The sequence below is a fragment of the Bison bison genome, unplaced genomic scaffold (genome assembly GCF_000754665.1).
Source record: "Bison bison bison isolate TAMUID 2011002044 unplaced genomic scaffold, Bison_UMD1.0 scf7180017864456, whole genome shotgun sequence".
NCBI lineage: Eukaryota > Metazoa > Chordata > Mammalia > Artiodactyla > Bovidae > Bison > Bison bison.
Window position 1 is genome coordinate 26777726 of NW_011495018.1, and position 20892 is coordinate 26798617.

The window sequence follows — 20892 nt, forward strand, 5'->3', positions numbered from 1 at the left end:
ACAGAAATGGTGCGAACAATAGGCCAGATTGTGTGGGTTTTCTCCGGTCAGCAGTCCTGCCCACCTCCTGGGCCAGGCAGCCTTCCATGGTGGCCTGAGGCCATCAGTGGTCCAGAGCCTGACTGAGCACTGGGAACTGGGGTGACACTGGGAATGGGGTCCTGAAATGCCTTCATTTCAGAAAAGTCTACAGATCTTCCACACGCTAACTTCCCTCCTGCACATCTGTGTCTCAGCCAGAAGGCCAGTGTGGTCATTCAATGGGGCACAGTGTTTGCTAGGCACCGACTCTGTGCCGGGCGCAGAGCTAAGACTCAGGGACACCGGGATGAATCACACATCTCTGAAATGCTCACAGGCTCCTGAAGCAGGTTTAGAGTGGGTTCCGAGGATCAACTGAGGCAGAATCAGCTGGAGTGGTTTGTTTAAAACATAGACACCCAGTTTCAACAAACATACCGCTCTGGTGAGGGGTGTTGATACTGGGAGAGGTTGTGCAAGTATGGAGGCGGGAATAGAAGAGAACCCTGTGTACCTTCTGCTCAGTTTTTCTGTGAACCTAAAACTGCTCTATAAAAATTGTTTAACAAAAGAAAATGTAGATGGCTGAGCCTCCAAAACCCAGGTCTACTTATGCAGAATTGTAGAGGGTGGGGTTCTGACATCTGTGATTTTGGAAGATGCTTTGCAGGGTCTCATTTACCGTAAAGTTTGAGAATCAGTGGAAATTAGCTACTTAGATTTTTTTTAAACAAGCCCAAATTTATGTTCATTGTATAAAGTACATAACAAGAAGATGGAAATTAAAACCACTTGTAACCCTACCCACCTAATATAATCATCCTTAGCATTTTATTGAATACCCTTCTAGGTGTGTGTGTGTGTGTTTAGACATGTGTGTAGCATCCATGTATACCTGACACTATGCTAAAGCCCTGGGGACAAAGATGAGAGAAAGAATGGTCTTGGTATGGAATACCCACAGTCATGGGAAATGATGATTGGTGCAGCTTGAGGCCCTGCCTTAGATACCCACTCACCTTCTCTTACCTGTCCCCCACAGGTATACATCATCAACGTGACCTGGTCCGACTCCACATCCCAGACCATCTACCGGAGGTACAGCAAGTTCTTTGACCTGCAGGTGAGTGAGTCTGAGCTCAGGTGGGGCCTGGTTCCATATGAAGTGGCCTGAGCCTCTGGTGGGCTAGCCTGTCTCATTCCTCACTCATCCAGAGACCCCCTTCCAGCAATCTCAGGATCAGAGTTTAGACAGAACAGAGGGATGGAGGAGGGCACCTTGGCAGTCAAGCTGGGCTGAGCTCAGTCTTGGATGTTGCAGACAGACACATGGGGCTATGTTGACTTCTTAACATGACTGTTAACAGTCATGCCTTGTCACCCTGACGCATTCGGAGGCTGGGAAGATGGCCGTGGGTGCTGTGTGCCTCAGCAGACATGTGTCTATAAACATACAGAGTGAGACACAAGCCACCACATCATTGTAGGCAAAGAAAAGCAAACACACAGAAAAGACTGAAACAGAAAATAAGCAATGTCTTCAACTACAGACACAAACTGGGCATACCACTGTGTCTGTCTAACTGAATAAGGCTCTGCTGTCCTGTTTGCACGCATATATAATATGTGTGTCTCTTTCCCATACCCAGGCATGTCACATGGCGGATGGTAGCATGGGTCCCACAGCTCCAGTGTAGACACCTCCCTTGATGTCGGTTAATTTGGCTAGGCTTCTTTAGGTCACAAGCAACAGTTTTGCACTCATACTGGCTTAGATGAAAAGGAGACTTGGTTGGAAAGATATACCAGGGAAGCTTATGCAGTCAACCAGATGGTGGAAGGGAGAGTGAGACAGTGGCTCCAAGAATGCCTGAAACAAGGCTGTGCTCCCTCTGTCTTGTCTTGACTTCTCTCTGGGCACTGTCCTCAGCAGTTTGGCAGTCAGTGGCTCCCAAATTTCCTACCTTGTGGTTTCCAACAGCAGAGACTGCCTCTCTCCCAGTTCTAAATTGAAAAACCCCAGGCAAGACTCTGATTGGCCTGACTTAGATCAGGTGCCCTCTCTGCACCAATCATTACAGCTGAGGCTGGAGGGGCATGAACACCAACATGGCCACTAGCGGGCCCACCCCTGTTTATCAGAAGCTGAGAGCTTCCAGACTCTTCCTTAGGGCCATGAGCATGGTTTAGGCCTATTAAAAACACAAAGAAGGGACATCCACCGCTGGCCTCACAACCAAGTTCCACTTCTTCCTGTGGTGGTGAGTCATCTTGGAGATGCCAGGCTTGCACATTTACCTCCAAGTACTTGATTTTATCCCATTGTCCTTATGGCTCTGCCTATGAGATGAGCCAGAGGTGAGCCAGCTTCCTGCATTACAAATCCTCTCTTAATCGGCAGTATGGGATTGCGAGCCACTCCTTACCCTTCTCCCTTCCTCCTCTTCCCTCATCAATTCCTGTCCAGTCTCCTTGTGTCCTTCTGGTGTAAACTGTTGGAATTTGCTGATACCCCCTCAATGGGTATAGTGTGCTGGACAGGAAATGATCACTTAGTTGGGGAGAGGGAACCCTGAAAGGACTCATTGATGAGCCAGAAGGGGTCTGAGAGCCAGCGGAAACTCTCAAATCGGAACTTTTCTTCCCCCCTTTTCTGTTCTACTCCCCCACCGCCTCCCTAGTTACAGAATCTCACAAGGAAGGAATGCTGCTCCCCCCACTTCTCCCTTGCCTGGAGGGCTCATTTCCTGTGTGTCGAGAGGGGACACAGGGCATGAAGCCGCTTGTGCGATGCGCTAGCCCTAGTCATGAGCATGGCCAGGCCTGTCCCCATGGGTCATCGCCACCCTGTAGATGCAGTTTGAAAGGGTGGTTCTTCGGAATTTAACCTTTCAACCAAGTATCTTTCAGAACTTGACATAAGGACATATAGTGGCATTCATTTCAGAAAGCCTTTCTCATTTATCAAGATCTCTGATTTTAATATGGCGGCTCCTAAAAGACGAAGAATAAACAGCGTTGCTCATTCCATCTCTGGTCACTGGTGGCTCTCAGATCTCAGTTCTGAGCTGAGGCCCTGGGGACGCATTTCCTGAGGCCAGTTGCTGGCTCTGTCACTCTGTAACTCCGGACAGGTTCCTTAACTTCTCCACTTTCTCATCTGTAGAATGAAGATTCGAACGGTACCTACCCAGTAGGGTTGTTGTGAGGATTAAATGAGTGAATCCATGTTTCTCCCGACACATGGTTGTCTAGTATGTTACTCAGTGTTAATGGTGACCAGAATGCTGGGATGCCTGGTTGAAGGGTGTGGGGGCTTAGTACCTCCTGTCATGGTATTGCTTTCTTGTTTCCCGCCCTTGGCTTCACTCTGCTGAGGAGCTGTGCAGTGCCCAGTCCTCTGTCAGAGTGTTCAGAGCCCCACCGGCTCTCTCTGGAGCTTGCCATTCAGGCAGGATGGAGTGAGTTGGGAGTGGGGGTGTGGCCCACAGGGGCCTGCTCTCAGAATCCTTCTGCGCCTCCCCTTGTAGGCTGAGCTCCACATTGGAACCCTGGAAGTCCTGGGCTGACTAAGCCAGCCTGGGGAAAGCTGCTTAACTGGCTTTACTACCTCATGGTTCTGATTTTTCTGGGGATCATATACTTTATATCCCAAATATAGGATATTTGCCAGAGATATACTAAAAAGTTATTCATTGTTTACCTGAGATTCATATTTTATCCTTTGTCCTGTATTTTCACTTGCTACATCTGGCAGCCTTAGGCTGACTGTGCATGGTGACAGTGGAAGTATAAAGACGAGGAAGCCAAGGCTGGAGTGAATTGGCCTTTGATAAGGCCTCCACCCAGAGAAGGCGATGGCACCCCACTCCAGTACTCTTGCCCGGAAAATCCCATGGACGGAGGAGCCTGGTGGGCTGCAGTCCATGGGGTTGCACAGAGTCGGACACGACTGAAGTGACTTAGCAAGCAAGCAAGGCCTCCACCACATGTGCACTTTTGCAGAGCAGAAGTGGCCCAGGCTGAGGGACACTCAGTTGAGAACAAGGTCCTGTCTTTTAGAGGTCTGTATCTGATAGGGGAAATAGGCTTTTAAGCAATTAAGTCCACTATAGACGAAATGAATACTAGATTGAGGTACAAGTAACATGCTGAGGGATGGAGAGGAAGGAAAGAACATTCTTGGGAGGGGGCAGCTAAGAAGATGCACATATGGTTTTGATTGGTGACAGAAGCCAAGAGCGAAAGAGCCAACCACCCCCACTCCAGGTTGAGGGGATTTGGTTGCTTTTTGAGATTTATAGTTATTGGGGTAAAATGTGTCCCTAACTTATGTCATATTTTTTTCATTTATGTCTGCTTGTCTGCCTGCTCTTCATGTGTCCGTCCATTCATCCATCCATCCATCCATCCGTCCTCAATCCATCCAGTCTTAAGTGCCTACCTTCTATGTCCTAGGCATGATGCCAGGCTCTGGGTGGGGATTTATTGGTGAGCAAAAGCAGATCTGGTTACTGCTTTTATGGGACTTACAGCTTAGTGAGGGAAGACAGGTTTTAGTTTAAAATATACATACATATTATTTTATACTATGCTAAATGCTGCAAAGAAAAGCACTATAGACATGTTATAGGGAAACGTTATACTCTGTTAGAAGACCAGGCTTCCCTGAAGAAGTTAGTTTATCTGACAAATCAGTGAGTTCTTATACTTTATTTTGGGAATCAGAGTTTCTTTTGTACATCCTTTCAGACATGCATGAATGTACATATACAATTCTGATCACCTTCTTGGTCATTCACACCCACCTCAAACCCTTCCAAGGGAACTAGAAGAGGACCCCCTACTCTGCCCCACAGCTTCTCTCCCTGTGTCTTCTGCCTTGAGCCTTCAGACTCAGTGATTCTCCTTCCTTCTCACCCAGGAGGCTGCACCCTGAGCCCAGCTCCTCCTCCTGCCCGCTGGGAAGCACCAGATACGGAGCCTTTAGACCTGTGCTACCCAGCGCAGTGGCCACCAGCCACATGTGGCTAGCTACATTTAAGTTAATTAAAAAACTTAAATTTTAAAAATTAAGTTTAATTTTTTAAGTAATTTTTCATTTACTTGTTTATCTGGCTGTTCTGGGTCTTCATTGCTGTGCAGGCTTTCTCTAGTTGCAGAGAGTGGGGACTACTCTTCGTTGCAGTGCTCAGGCTTCTCATTGCCGTTACTTCTCCTGTTGACAGCATGGGCTTTAGGTGTGCAGGCTTCAGGAGTCACAGCTCTTGGGCTCTAGAGCACAGGGCTCTACAGCAGATACAGAACTTTTCTATCATCTCAGGAGGTTCTGTTTGTCTGGGCTGCCTCTGACCATCTGGGACACACAACAGGCTCCATCTGGCTTTATGCCCACCCAGGCATGCTCTGCCACTTCCCAAGGCCTCCCCAGTTGTCCTCTAACATCTTCCAGGGCCCCTGCAGCAGGAGGGAGGCTGCATTCCACCATGACTTGCCCCATCCGTAGACAGTTCAAATTCAACAACTCTTCCAAACACCTCTTCTGGAAACCAGGTCAGTTACTAGAGAGGGCTTCTAAGGGCATTTCAGATGTCACATTGGGAACAGAGAGAGGAGAGGCTCTTGGTCTCCAAGTGGAAATTGGTTTCTTCTAAAAATAATTCACCACTCAGCCCTATCTGACCAGGAAAGGGACCTGTCCCAGAGGGAGCCGGCGGGGACAGTGTCTGATGTGGAGGCCTGTTTGGTTATAAAGAGCTTGGGTTATAGGAGGTGGAGGTGGGGTTAAGGGGAGAAGGAGGAGGGAGAAGGCCTGCAGATGCTCTTAAGTTGCCTTCTTTTTGGCGCTGGACCATATTTCCAGCCTCTGTAAATTTCCTCGCACAGCTCCTTCACTGTTAAGTGTCTTTTCCAAGGCCTGGCCCCATTGAGGAAGGACCGGAAGGCTCTCTGAGGCTCCGGCTCCATCGAAGGTTGTTTCACAATCCGATTACAAGACGCGGGGATGCAGTAATTGCTCTGCAAACACTGACTCCATAGTGCTGCTGGCCCCTTAGTCTGAACTCCGGCCAGTGAGTGCACAGGGTCAATATTTGATCAGACCAGGGAGAGGCCCTTTAGCCTCCCCCACGCTGTTTGGAAGATAGAGTTAAGAAAGCTGTTCAGGTTTGCTCTAAAGGACTTAACCTGTTTTGAAGATCTTTTTTATCTCTCTTCCTTATTCGTCTCTCCAGCCTGTCCACCCTCTTATCCACCCAGGGTCACCCAGCCCTCCAAAAGCCAGGCTAATGATGGGTGAGGAAAACTATAATCCTTGAATCGTTAATAACCAACCTTAGGAGGGATGTGTATGTGTGGGGGGACATGTTCTGATGTAATGTATGGAGAGTCATAGGATCACGGCATTTTTATAATTAGAATTCTACTTCCAGTCCATCATTTCACTGGTAAACATCTATGCTCATTTTTCTATTCATTAAATTTATATGAACTTTAGTTTAGTTTGGTGTCCAGAGCAGGCCTCTGCTGGGGTCAAACTGGGGTGATCCTGTGCAGGGGTCAACTTGAGAGTAGAAGAGGTGTCTGAGGGAGGTGTCTTTCTTGCCGGCTCTTTTAATCATCAAAGCAAGCCCTGTGTTGTTTGAGATCATTGACTCTAGACTAAAGCCTGGAGGAGGTAACTTGCCAAGTTCTAAGAACAGTTTTATACCCAGGATTCTAGAGAGTTCCGGCACCTAGTGTGGCAGTTCTAGAACCAGTGGTGCAATGAGCTGAGGCTCATTGTGATTGCTCACAGGCCCCAGACAGACAAGAACATTGACCTTAACCGAGATCAGTTCCCTATCCCAGGAAGCCTCCTACTGTTTGCCACGGCAAAAATGGGAACATAGAGACTGCCTAAGTAAATTGTTGTCTCATACCACTTCGTACAGCAGTCAAAAAAAATGAAATTGTCCTGTGGATGGAGCGCTAAGAAATGTTAATGAATGACCGATGCAAGTTTCAAAAAATTGTATGACAGTAGTTAGGCAAAAACAAGATATATCTTTTACAAATACATACACAGAATAAATACATAATTATTCTTAAAAGGTCTGGAAGGATGCGTTCCAAATTGGTAATGGAGTTATCTCTGAAAGAGGTTTGGGGACATGGGTAGGAGGAAGGGCTTGGTTTAAGGGGAATCTTAGCTTTCTTTGTAATGTTTTACTTTTTTTAAAAAAGGAGAATGGGTTCATATATTATTTACAACATTATATATAACAATTAAAAGGATACCTGTGGGAGGAGGTGGGGAAAGCGGGAGGTCTAAAATAAACTATGTCTCTCCTGGTCGTTACAGTGTTTGTGGAGGTCGTCGTTCAATCCCTCAGTCATGTCTGACTCTGTGACCCCATGGACTGCAGCACGCCAGGCTTCCCTGTCCTTCACCATCTCCTGGAGCTTGCTCAAACTCATGTCCATTGAGTCAGTGATGCCATCCAACCATCTTGTCCTCTGTCGTCCCCTTCTCCTCCTGCCTTCAATCTTTCCCAGCATCAGAGTTTTTTCTAAAGAGTCAGCTCTTCGGATCCGGTGGCCAAAGTATTGGGGCTTCAGCATCAGTCCTTCCAGTGAATATTCAGGATTGATTTCCTTTAGGACTGACTAGTTTGATCTCCTTGCAGTCCAAGGGACTCTCAAGAGTCTTCTCCAACACCACAGTTTAAAAGCATCAATTCTTCAGCGTTCAGCCTTCTTTATGGTCCAACTCTCACATCCATACATGACTACTAGAAAAACCATAGCATACACTATAGTATAATGGGACAGAAAACACACAGGTTAAAAAAAATAGACATGAAGAACATATCTAACAAGATAAAGTGAAAATGATGATTAAAATCATATTGCCTCATATTTACTGAACCAGCATTCTAGATCATTCCTGTGGAATGAAACTGATTAGACTCCATTACAGCAAACCCCAGGGATGTGTCCAGATTATCTTGTCAAACTGGAATCCTGTGTTCAAATATTGCGTACAGCACATGAACATGTGTGTATTGGGCCAAGAGACGCTTGGGTGGTGGTTCTTGTGTCATGATGAACCACACTGAGAGCTTCATGGCTGTGGAGTGTGGTGGTTGAGGGTAGGTAATCCAGGGCTAGGGAGGTTAGATTCCAAGACCAGCTCTATCACTTACTAGCTGTATATAACCCTCAGTAAGTTATTTAACCTCTCTGTACCTCGGTTTTCTCATCTGTGTGATGGGGATAATAAAAATACCTGCCTCATGGGTAGGATAGAAGGAATGAAATGAGACAATCCATGTAAAGAAAGCTCTGAGAATAGTGCCTGGTGTGAAACCCCTAGACAGAGAAGCTGAGCCTTCATCAGTTATGTCCTCAGAAACATAACTCCAAGAGAAAAATAGCTGGACATCCCCACTCTAGCTGGAGGCCAAGGTTTCTTCTTGGGCCCCATTTATACTTCACTTTCACCAAATGAAGTTTATACTTCACTTTCACGAAGTAGTTATGTCTGCCGCCTCTGTCTGTGAGAGAGGCAGGTGGTGGTGGTAAGGGTTTCACAGATAACTCTTTCACGTCCAAAGTGTAACTAATTACCAACCCACCTTCCTCTGTTAGGAAAACACAGCTGTTTAGAAAGTAATAATTGATCAACAGTTTCTCCTTGCCCTTGGAAAGAGGCATCTTTCAGATTCCTGACGGGCACAGGGGGATTCAGGGGAGCCCTGTGGGGATTCCAGTAGCTCCTGAGAATTCTGTGGCTGGCCTCCCCTCCCCCAGGAGCTGGCTCTGCCTCAGCAGCTCCCTTTCATCTGGCCCCGTGGCCTGAGGGTGAACTCCAGCTTCCTCTCTGTCTCTACTGATTTCCACTTTGGCAGTTCTGCCTAGCATAGGGGTGAGGATGGGCAGGGTGGAGGGGGGGTGCGGTGGGGTGTCTGTTCTCCAGGGAGTGTTAGGCGGGAAGGCCTGGGGAAGTGGCATCTCCAGGCCAGCTCAGGATGGAAAGCCGTTGACCACTGAGTTGGACTCCTGGGTTGCTTGACGGATTTATCTATTTATCTATAAACTTGAAGGCGGGTTTATTTTTTTCTGCTCTAAGCAGATGGAATTTGCATAGTTTGTACAATGATGCCTTCTTGTGCAATTTCCCCAACTCCACGGGTTTAGGAATGACCTTGTACAGGAGGGTTCTCGCAGGTCCAGGATAGATGGGGAGAGGTGGCCGCAGGCAGGGTACATAGGAGAGGGTCTCTGCACATCTGTGCCAGGTGCATGCTGTCAGCCACCCCCACCGCCTGCCCTGGGCAGAGCCTAAGGGTGCAATGAGAAGAGAGGGGCTTGTCTGAAGGCCTGAAGCAGCCCAGAGCTGTGGGGTCCTCGCCATGCTGCCACTGACTTGGGGAAATTAATCTTTTCCTATACAGATGAGTACTTGGTCTGTGAGTGCCTGTTTTGGTACCTGCATGTGTTTGGTGAATTCGTCTTCCTGACCAATGATCTGTAGGTGATCTTGGCACACGTCTCCAGAGGAGTTCCTCAGGGACCAAACCATGTCTGGCAAGACCCTCCCTGGAACCACCAAGGAGTCGGGAGCCACCTCTGCCTTGTTCTCTGGGTTCATCCTCTCTCAGGGTCAAGGTGGGATTGTCACATGGCAAGGGAAAATGTAGACATTGATGAAAATTGTAAAAAAAAGCTGTAATGTCCTCTAGATGGTAAATCTTGGCACGAACAGTTGGCTCTAAGCCTCTGGGTGAAATCTGGTGAGGGTGGACATTGAGGGGCTTAGAGGGGGCTGCCTGCTCCCCCAGTGACTGTCCTGCAGGGTGGATGAAAACGTGTCTTTCAGGGAGAGAAATCAGCTGTGTGCAAATATCATAAAATGGGAGGTACATGCTTGCCAACCAGCTTTAACCAGATCTGCTGGAGAATTAGGGTGGAAATCATCTACCAGGAAGATAGCATATCTAGCACTCATGTTGCCACTTTCTGGCCTGGTGCCCATGACAGGCATCACTAATCGATTATGGTACATTCTCATCCTCTGTCAATGGCTGACATTGTTCATCGATCTGGATCTCAGAGTCTTTCTAAAAACAAAACCCCAAATAGCTTCAGGAAGTCACTACCTATCAGTTGGCAGTGGTACCTTGAGATGAAACTATTGGCCATCCCCTGATGTAGTCCATTTCCTTTGTTTGACAGATGAGGAAATGAGGCCCTACAAGGGGGAAGTGGCTCTTCTACATCACAGGGGCCGCAAGTGTCAGCAAGACTAGGACTCGGGTGCTCTAGCTTTAGTTCTCATTCCAGTGTGGAATTCTAGCCTCCCTTCCAGAAGTTTTCTTTCTGTTTTGGCTGAGGAGGGCAGGAAGCCCCCACTGCATCATCAAGAGAGCTCCTGGGGCACAGGGGAGGGCAACCATTCACCCTCCCCCGTGAGAGGTGGCCTGTGCACAGCAGAAGACTTCTCTCCGGCTCCCAGAAAGGTCCAACCTGCTGCTGCCTGGAGCTCAATCCATGTCCTACCTGCCGCTGCCCACTTCTCTCATTGGCTAATAAACCCCAGCTTTGCCAGAAGCAGCATCTGAGTCAGGCCACACCACCTGCCTGACTGCTCTGAGGTGTGCACCTTGTTTTCCTGGCATGAGGGTGTCATGGCAGGGTGTGTTTGGGTGTTACGTTAGGCCTTGCCGCCCTCACCTCCCTCCTCTTCTGGTCTCAGGCTGCAAGATATGACCTAGAAAAACCCAGCTTTGCCCCTACCAGACCCCCATCGACCCCTCTTGTATAACCGTGGGAAAGTTGGCTGGGAAATGGATGGGGGCAAATGTCCCCCTCAAACTGGAGAATGAACGAAAGGAAGATCTATGGTGGTGGCCAGGTGTGTGTGTTTGCTCTGTGAAGCCTTTAGCTGTGACCAAGTCACTCCCTTCCCACAGGAAGGAATTTCAGATTAATCTTGGCACCTTGGAGGAGTGCCAGCTACCTGCCTGCACAGGCCTGGTTACTGGGATCCCAAGGGGAAAAGTCAGGGTCATCCTGGGTGGAAAAGCCAGGCGGGCAGCCTTGGCCTGAGCCAGAGCTGTCAGCTGGTGGGAGAATCAGGGTGGGGCAGAAGGCATGGAATGAGTGAGCAACCCCTGGTGTGGACCCCTGCGATCAGGCCTGCCACTTGGGCATCCCAGCAGACTTGCTGAGGTCTCAGCATCCATGCACCCCTCCCCTGAGTAGCAGCAGTTGGTTTTGCTTTTGCCTCTTGGGGACCTGGGGTAGCCAGGGTAAACTGTGGGAGCCTGAGCTATGGGCTTGTTTGCGGGAAGACAGACCCCAGGTGAGCCAGAGGTGCCAGCTACACTGATTCCCTCACTGGCTCCCCACCACTCTGGTGGACCCCAGCCCCCACGTGATGTTAGGGGCTGCCATTCCAGTATCTCAGGGCCATTTCCTCAGGCCAGACCATTGTACGAGTTATTGGAGACTTGGAGTTCTTTCCTTTTTATTCAAATTTTAGCTAGAGCCAAGGAAAAAGATTTTAGTTCCTCAGAGACCTTCACAGTTGGGTGGTGACATCAGGCTCCAGAAGAGCTCATGGGGTTCCTAGAACCAACTCTCCCACTTTCTGAGTGGAGCAGTTTGTCCTGGTGGTGGGACACTCAGGCTTTGTTGTCAGACAGACTTAAATGAATGTGACCTCAGCCCCACCTCTTATCAGCTGTGTGACCCTGAGCCATTACTGGCCTCCAAGAGACTCAGCCTTCTCATCTGCTGAGTAAGCTAACTGTTAGTCACCCAGTCATGCTCAACTCTTTGTGACCCCACGGACTGCAGCCCACCAGGCTTTTCTGTCCATGAGATTTTCCAGGCAAGGATACTGGAGTGGGTTGCCATTTCCTTCTCCAGGGGATCTTCCTGACCCAGGGATCGAACCCAGGTCTCCTGCACTGCAGGCAGATTCTTTACCGACTGAGCTAATGACTCTAATTGCAGAAGTAGCCTCATAGAGTCCTCACGACACTTCCAGGAGACAAGACACAGGCAACCTTTCCGCTGAGCCTGGAGCAGCTCTGGAGCATCACTAGGATGGCGATCACTGCCCTGTGAACACTGATCCTGTCCAGCCTGGACGGGGGAAACATTTTCCCAGCCACGAAAGGGTCCTAGGCACCCCCAAGCTGCAGTAAAGAAGTGCTCCAGGGCTGGCCAAGAGACAGCCCCACACACCAGCCAGGGTCTGGCTCCATCTGCTAATTAGGGAACGTTTATCTGGTGCCCAGCAGAACAAAGTGGCCGGTTCAGCCACGCTGGAAGGCTGAGTTCAGTGAGGGTGTGGGGGGGCTGCTGGGGCGGAGGCTAGGAATGGGGCGGGTGCGGGGGCGTCCCTGAGGCTAAATGGACCACATTCAGATATACCTTTAAAAAAATCCACCCAAACAGGAAGCATGAGGCTGGTGTATAGCTGGAGTTGGGAGGCTCTGGTTTTCGACAAGCGGCCTTTCTTCCCTCTTAGAGAGACAGTGCCGGTCTGGTCTCCTAAGGAGCAGTTGCTCTCCATCTCTGGTGAAGGCTGTCCCGGCTGGCTCCCCAAGGAGACCGGGTTGTTTTTATCCTGAGATTCCCAGGGCTCCACCTTGTGAGGAGGAATCCCCAGTGGGAGGGTGGAGAGGAAGCCCTCTCTGTGTGTGCTGGGCCCTGCCCACCCCTCCCTCTATCTCACAGAGCACTGGGGCAGGGACAAGGACCGGGGTATCCCGGCCAGGAAATCTACCACACGCAGGACTCAAAACCATTAGATTTTATCCATCATGTAATGAATTAAGGGGACACTTTGCGTCAGTTTGAAATACCTGGGTTTCCTGGCTGTGTAGTTGAGAACTGAGGTGAGGACGGATGGAGCTGCAAAACCACGTTCTCCGCCCACAGGGGCCAGGACCCAGACCAGCAGTCTAGCTCTGAGATCCAAGCTCTAAACCCTTCTGTCCACTCTAACCTGTAACTTTAATGTGGCCCCTGCGTGGGCCAGAGCACTGCAGAGCCAGCCTGGGAGACCCCAGCACCTCAGAGCGGAGGGGGATCCTTTCCCTCACTTGCCAGGAAGGCTTCTGCCTCAGAGCAGGTGGTGCTGAGCTGGCTGCTGGAGGTGGGTGCTGCCCTGACCCCCTGCCCAGGCTGGGGAGGGTCTGGGCTGGGCCAAGAGTGAGAGTGAGAGAGGTTGTCCATTTCTCTGCATCTGCTCGTTTCCTTTTCCCTTGAGTCTTGGATTCCCCCCAATGGGGAATCTCTCGTCTCTCTCTTTCCCCAGTTTGTCTGTTCTCTCTCTCTCTGTCTCCCAGGGGTTTCTGAGTCTCAGCCTGTCTCTGGGCATGGCTCTGTTCATCGCTGTGGCCTTTCCCCAGCCTCCTTTCTGGAGGCGTTTCCTCTGGCTCTGGTACGTCTTTGTCAGTCTCTGGGTCTCTCTTGTCTGAATCTCTTCCTCGGGGATGCTACCAGGTCCCAAGCCAGCATGTGGGAGAAGGGCAGGTGAGGGCCTGACCCTAGTCTGTATGGGGTCAGACCTGACTGCAATGAGCGGGGGCTTGGCAAGTCTGCACCCCCAAGGGCAAAAGCCTGTGGTGGAGAGTGGGGCTGCTTTCCTTCTCAGGGACTCTGGGGCCTCAAAATTAACCTTTTTCCTGATGATGGCTTATGTATAGAATCCAGTGACAGCCTTGACACCCTGGTTGGGGGGCTGTCCTGCCTCCAGAGGGCATGCATGATGGCCAGCTTGGCTCCTCCCCCTTTCCCCTGCCTGATCACAGCCCTCACCCAGGCTGCCCAGAGTTGGGCTCCAGGTTCCTGTGGTTGGGGTGGGCACAGGGAGGGCAGTGCCCACCTGTGCCAGGGAGGCTGGCTCCTCCCCTTCTCTGGCTGGACAGAGGGTCTTCTCTCCTCCGTTCCCTCCCCTAATCCCTTCCTGCCCTGTGCTAGCTGTTCCTCCAGGGCCACCCTCCCCTGCTGCTGTCCCCACTAGAAATAGCTGAGCAGGGGGCATTTGCCCAGACCAGGGAGTGGCCCTTGCAGGGTCAGGCTGGTCCCCAAAATACCCCACCAGCTGTCAGGGATCGGGGTTAGATAGGACACCACGAATAGCTTGGGCAGAGCTCCACTCTCCCCAGGCCTCTTCTCTCAGCGAGGGCAAGTTCTCTGGGCCCAGCCTCTGTTGTCAGCTAGAAGGCAGGTGGGGGTGAGCACCTGACCGTGTTTGCTGAGCACCTGCTAGGGGCCAGCCACTGGGTCCAGGGCGGGATTGAGGGGGTGGAGACAGATGACCATGAGCTGACCACAGGCTGACTCTTGGAGGCCTCTCCGCGTATAAGTCACACGTACGCCCGCAGCTCAGCATGTTCCACACCCAGCCCCTACCTAAGTGCCTCCCTCCTTCCCCTCCTCCCTCCTTCCCTCTCTCAGTCACTGCACCATCTCTCACCCCGGCAGAGCCCTCCTCTCTGCCCCTGGCCCTTTGGCCAAGCCCTCCTGATTCTTCCCTCACATCCACAGCCTTGTTACCAGGCTTCCCAGCACTCCAGTCCGGCCCCTTCCAGCTGTTTCTCAGCATTGCAGCCAGTCAGCTCTTCTTTTCTATTGTTTATTTTTTTAATTATGAATTTTTTTAATCCTGCAGAAAATACTATATCAGTGGATCTTCTCATTAACACATGTTTACATTTTGCCACACTTTATTCACACGCTTATTCTAAATGGAGGTATACTTGACATCGCTTGTGGCTCAGCTGGTAAAGAATCCACCTGCAATGCGGGAGACCTGGGTTTGATCCCTGGATTGGGAAGATCCCCTGGAGAAGGGAAAGGCTACCCGCTCTAGTATTCTGGCCTGGAGAATTCCATGGACTATACAGTCCATGGGATTGCAGAGAGTCAGACACTACTGAGCGACTTTCACTTCACATACTTGACATCAAATACTTCTTTTTCCAGGAAATAAAATGGTGCCAATAGAGGAGGTAAATAAATAGAGGAGGATAAATGCTAGATTCCTGTCCTCCTGCCTCGGGTCTTACTGAGAAGGTGGAACTGGAGGTGGGTCTAGGGGAAGGGCTGGTTTGGTGGGCTGAGAAGATGTCCACCTGTGTGGACCCTGAGTGTGTGAAGGTGTGGAGGCAGGACTGCCTGCCCCTATCACGGTCGGGGGATCCTGGCTTCGTGGAGGACGGAGCTGGGCAGGGAGGGCCACGGGTGCCGGCAGGCCTCAAGCAGCCAAGCCCTTTCCCCCTCAGGCCTTCCTCCTCCTCCCGCACCTGGTGCTAAGTGGGCAGCTGCCGAGTTTATGAGGTCGCGAGCGGAAGCCATCACCTGGGTCGGCAGCAGCACCGCCACCTGGACAGGCAGCCTGCAGCTGGGCACCAGGGTGGGCTCTGTGGGGAGCTCTTCCTCTTGCGTTTCCTGGTTCCCTGGCAGGAGTCAGGTTCTCCCCATCAGAAAAGCCTCATTAAACCAGCTGGCCTGGCCACAGAGCCTGGGGAGGGCAGGGCTGGCCTGGGTGGCTCACCTCACTGCATGGGCTGCTTGTCTAGGCTCCCCCGGCAACTCTGCCTGAGTGTGAGTTTTTGCTTCGGGGACTTTTCTCTTTTTCTTCTGGGCCCCACTTGCCTTCCCCTTCTGCAAGTTGTGAAGAGACACTAGGACACCCTTGGCCTAAAGGGCCTCTAGAAGGGGGAAAAAGCCTTGTTGTTATTCAGTTGCTAAGTCATGTCTGACTTTCTGTGACCCCATGGACTGTAGCATGCCAGGCTCCTCTGTCCTCCACTGTATCCTGGAGTTTGCTCAAATTCATGTCCCTCGAGTCAGTGATGCCATCCAACCATCTCATCCTCTGTCGCCCTCTTCTCCTGGCCTCAATCTTACCCAGCATCAGGGTCTTTTCCAGTGAGTCAACTCTTTGCATCAGATGGCCAAAGTATTAGAACTTCAGCTTTACCATCAGTCCTTCCAATGAATATTCAGGGTTGATTTCCTTTAGGATGGATTAGTTGGATCTCCTTGCTGTCCAAGGGACTCTCAAGAGTCTTCTCCAACACCACAGTTCGAAAGCATCAATTCTTCAGTGCTCAGCCTTCTTTATGGTCCAACTCTCACATTTGTATATGATTGCTGCCTCCTGTGGGCTAAATGGCCAACCTCAGTGACCAGGAAGGGAGTCATCAGAGCAGTGACCCAGTGTTGGCCCTGGATGCCATCAGCCAGATCAGGGCACTTGGGCCCCCCAGGGCAGCTGTTAGGAGTACCTGAGGTGCCAAAGGAATTCAAATCCAGTTGGGACCACCCCCAACCTGGCCCGTCCCCATGCCATATCCTGCTCAAAGACAAGTCTGCACATCCTCAAAATGAGCCCAGCTCCGCCCTCTTCCTCTTTGTCCACTCTAACCCCCACCCTGGTCCATCACATTCCCATCACATTCCACCTGGCAGTTGAACCAACCTTCTTAGGGATCTCCCCACTTGTGCTCTTGTCTTCCCACCCATTAGAGATCCTTCTAAAAATAAATCAGATTGTATAACACCCACCTTTTATAACCTTATGAAAGCCTTCCTTTCTTTTGGGAATGAACTCCCAATTCCTTACCCCACCCACCTGCTCTTCCAGACCTGTCCCCTGCCGCCTCTTTCCCTGGCTCTCAGATCACCTGCTTGATCCTGGGGCACCCGTGCAGTGCTGCCTTGGGGCCTTTGCCATTGCTCTTGCCACTGCCTGGAATGCCCTTCCCCCAGGTCTTCAAGCAGCCAACTCTTTCTGGGTTTCAGACCTCCTGTGGCACCTCCCAGACAGGCCTTCCTTGATCACTTCCTCTGAAAGCCCCCCAGCCCTGTTGCATTGGGCTTCCCAGGTGGCACTCGTGGTAAAGAACCTACCTGCCAATGCAGGAGATGCAAGAGACTTGGGTTCGATCCCTGGGTCAGGAAGATCCCCTGGAGGAGCAATGGCAACCCACTCCAGTATTCTTGCCTGGAGAATCCCATAGAAGAGCCCAGCAGGCTACAGTCCATGAGGTCCCACAGAGTCCAACATGACTGAAGCGACTTAGCACAGATGCACCTTGTCACATTCTGTTGTCTTCAAGACATTTATCTCTGTGATAAATTATCTTCTTAACTCTTTGTCTATTGCTTATGTCTCGTCCTTGCTGGAATGTGAGCTTGAGGAGAGCAAAATCTTGCTTGTTCAGCAACTTCTGTTTTCCCAATGCCTAGAACAGTGCCTGAAACAGAGCAGATATTCAGGAAATTGGCATCAAATGAATGGATTGGGTGTGTGGTGAGCTGGCACTGAGAGAAGGGAATGGGCGAGACAGGCCCGCAGCCTTCTGCTCCATGCCAAAGATGAGATCTGCTGCGTAGCTCCCATTCCCCCTGGTGGGTGCCCGTCTTTGCTTGTAGACTGGACTTGCCATTGGGAACACTTGTAAGGATTAGCTGGAACAGAAAGTAACTTTCAACTTTAAAACTACTAGAAAACAACAGTGACAAATTCGAGAACAAGGTGCATCTGGAAAGCGAGAATATAATGCTAAGAAAAAATATGCAAAGAATACTAAAAGTGAAATACTAAATACTAAACGTGAAATCAAAAATGTCATCGCAACATAAGACATTCAGTAGAGGGTCTGGGGGGAGGGATAAAGAAATTTTCTAAAAGATTAAAATACAAAACTTGGAAGAAAAGTTACAGATGATCAACCCAGAAGAGTCAATATCTGTTGAAAAGGAGTTCTTACATGAGAGAACAGAGAATATAACAGAGAGGGAGAGAGATTAATGAAAGCAAGTTCTCTAATAATGAAAATAGTATGTATTTTGGGTTGAATGTTCTTTTAAATACTTCTGGTTGATCTTTCCAAAGATGGCCACATCTCCTGTTCCACATGACTTTTGCAATGAGACTTTTTTACCTCTTTCAGTACAGAGTCGGTTTTCTCTACCCTTAACCCTCTGCTTATCCTGAATCACAGGTTTCAACAAGAATATCTTCCGCTTGAAGATATTCTTATCTGTAAGAAATGCATGATTAAATAGCTAATTATTTTTGTAAAAAAGATTAAAAAATCATGTTCTAATAAGACAGAGGATGGGAACGAGGTTTGAAGTACCTCTTTCTCTCCCTGTTTCCCTTCTTGTTTTTAGTAACATTTCCTTTGGGATAGCACAAATTAGTGATAGAAGAATACATGTCATATTTTCTAGGGGAAAATTTTATTTTCCAGTTTGAACTCTTCTATTTTGAAAGAACTTGAAATTTTGTTACCATGTATATATATATTACTTACACAAAATATTTTTGTGTATTGCTGTAAAATAAATAATGCTATAAAAGAAGATTTTTGTCTTGGAAGAAATATACCAAATGAAAGAAAAGTCTATGTGTGGAAATAAAGTATATCTTTGGTTTATGGGTCGGGGGGTGTGGGGAGAAAGATTAGCTTAAATCCTTGTGACAAACTGCTGGTTTTCAAGTTTTAATGTACACGAACTACTTAGCATCTTGTTTAAATGCAGGTCCTAATTCAGCAGGTCTCCCGGGGGTTTGAGATTCTGCATTTCCATCAGCTCTTAGGTTAGTTTCAGGATCACAGCTTGAGTAGTGAGGCCAGGGAGTATTGGAAAGATACATTTGAAGCCCTCCTCTCCATCCGTTGCTGTTTCTTCCTTCTGTTCAAATGTGGTCAATCTCCCCTTTGGCCATGGTCCATTGTGATCAGATGGGAATTTGACCTGGTGAGTCTGGTGAAGAACACTGCTCCAGCACTTCCCAGGAGCTGCCAAGGGTGAGTGTGAGTGGCCTCAGAGGGATGGTGTGCTCGTCACTGGAGGTGTTCCTGTGAGCTCAAATGGTCATGTGTCGGAGGTGTCATGAGCCCTGTGTGGGGACGAGGGGGCTCCTCCGTACAATTTCACCTTGTGCCTCTGTGTGCCTTCTACAAACTTGTGGAACCAGGATCTCAAGTTGGGGCTCATTCACCTGTGACTTTCACAGGTCATCTGGCAAGCTTCAATCCCCACCCTTCTCAGTCCTTCCATTGGCATTCTGAGTACTATATGTGTGATTTGGTAGGCAGGGCAGGGGGAGAAGGGTTGATGGCTAGGCTTCAGGAATAGTTCAGTCATGTAGGAATGTAATGCCTGACTTGATTGGATCTAGGAGTGGGAGGGGGTTCTGCATTTTATATTGTCTTCCCACCTTCAGCTTGGTTCAACAGACCTTGATTTATTGTAACAAACTCTCAGTGATTCAGTACATTGGAGGTTTATTTCTTGCTCATGTCATAGACCAAAACAAGCTCTACTCCAAGTAGTCACTCAGGGAATCCAGACTCTCCCATCTGGTGACTCAATTCCCCATGCATCTGTTTCCACCCAGCAAAAGAGGGAGGAGAGAGTGTGAAAAATTGCAGGGAGATTTTATGGGTTGCCTGATGGAGGTACACATCACTCCTGTTCATATTCCATTGATCAGAATTCAGTCACATGACTGTAATTCCCAGCAAAGAAGGCTGGGAGATGCAGTCTAGTTGTGTGCCCAGCTATATGTCAGACATTGTGATGAGCAGTGGGCACAGTTGCTTACAAGAGGCTCGCAGGCTTTTGAAAGGAGGCAGATGTATGAACAAATCATTACCATATGGTAGTAAGTGTGGCTCTAGAAGTGTGACTGAACCACAGAAGCAATCTAGAGGAGTCAAGGAGGGCTAAAGGCCTCAGAGGTGGTGGATTGGATTCCAGGAGAGAGGAACAGAATGTGCAAAAGCACAGAGCTCTGGAACAGCATGTTGTATCCAAGGAGGATGCTGGCAGGGCATGCAGTGTGTGCGGACCTGCAGTAGTAGCAGGACACAAGACTGGAGAGGTCAGGCGGGGCAGAGGTCGTGAATGGGCTTGTGTCCCACAGGAGGCTGACAGCCAACAAAGGGCTCAAAGCTGAAACAGCCAGATGAAGGCGGATTACAGCAACATCAGGGATGGTAAGTGCTTAGCACTCTCCTCACCAGAACCTTTAGAGAGGTTTTATATGTGTTTTGGCCTCTTGTGCTGTGGGGTGTCTGACAGAGGAAGATATGGGAAGGTGGGCAGGGGACTGACCCGAGGCACCAGCTGCAGCAGCACCCCTGGGCACTCCCTGGGCCCGTGTGGCTTCTGCCAGGTCCACCCGACAGCCCAGGTCTCACCAGTGGCTTCCAGTAGCTCTAGGGTCACTCAGGCAGAGGAGAGTCAAGCTCTTGGGAAGTGAGCGTGCCATATTGCTAGGGCCAGGCCACAGGGAAGAGCTGGACTCTGCACAGTGATCTCAGCCTCTGTAGCCAATTCTTCATGTTTTTCTTTTACACAAGACTGGGAGGGGAGAGGCGAGGATGGGGTCCAGAAGTACCCTCACCCTTTTGGAAGAGAGAAGAAAATACGGAAAGAAGACACGTGGAGAAGGGGAGGGAGAGGAAGGCAAGGACGTTGGATTGTCCACTGGGAGCGTCCCACGTGGCTTCTTTCCCAGAAGGCAGGGTTAAGGCAGCACCACGGCACCTGTTCTGAGATCTCACTGCCTGAACAGCAGCCTGGGCCCAGGACCACCGAGGGTCTGTCTCGGTCTCATCTCTGCCAGGAATGTGCTGTCTTTGCCCCAGACTTTGACCTGACTTTGATCCCATGGCTGGTCGGAGACCACAATTCTGGGCCATTTGGAGGGATGATCAGGATGAGAGAATGAAGATACACTGGGGCTGGGGGTGTGGTCCAGCCAGGCAGAGAAGGTGGAGGTCTGCCCTCCTTCGGCCCCTTCCTCCTTCCTCACCTCCTTGCGGGCCTCTCACTTTTAGT

At 49.8% G+C, this 20892-nt stretch overlaps 1 protein-coding gene across 1 annotated transcript in view; it reads left to right on the forward strand.

Moving 5' to 3' along the window:
* SH3PXD2A (SH3 and PX domains 2A) overlaps positions 1-20892 on the forward strand; it is a 251731-nt gene that overhangs the window by 59030 nt on the left and 171809 nt on the right. Inside the window, exon 2 of the mRNA XM_010859596.1 lies at positions 1064-1144. Coding sequence (XP_010857898.1) covers positions 1064-1144 — 81 coding nt within the window. The remainder of the gene's footprint in view (positions 1-1063; positions 1145-20892) is intronic.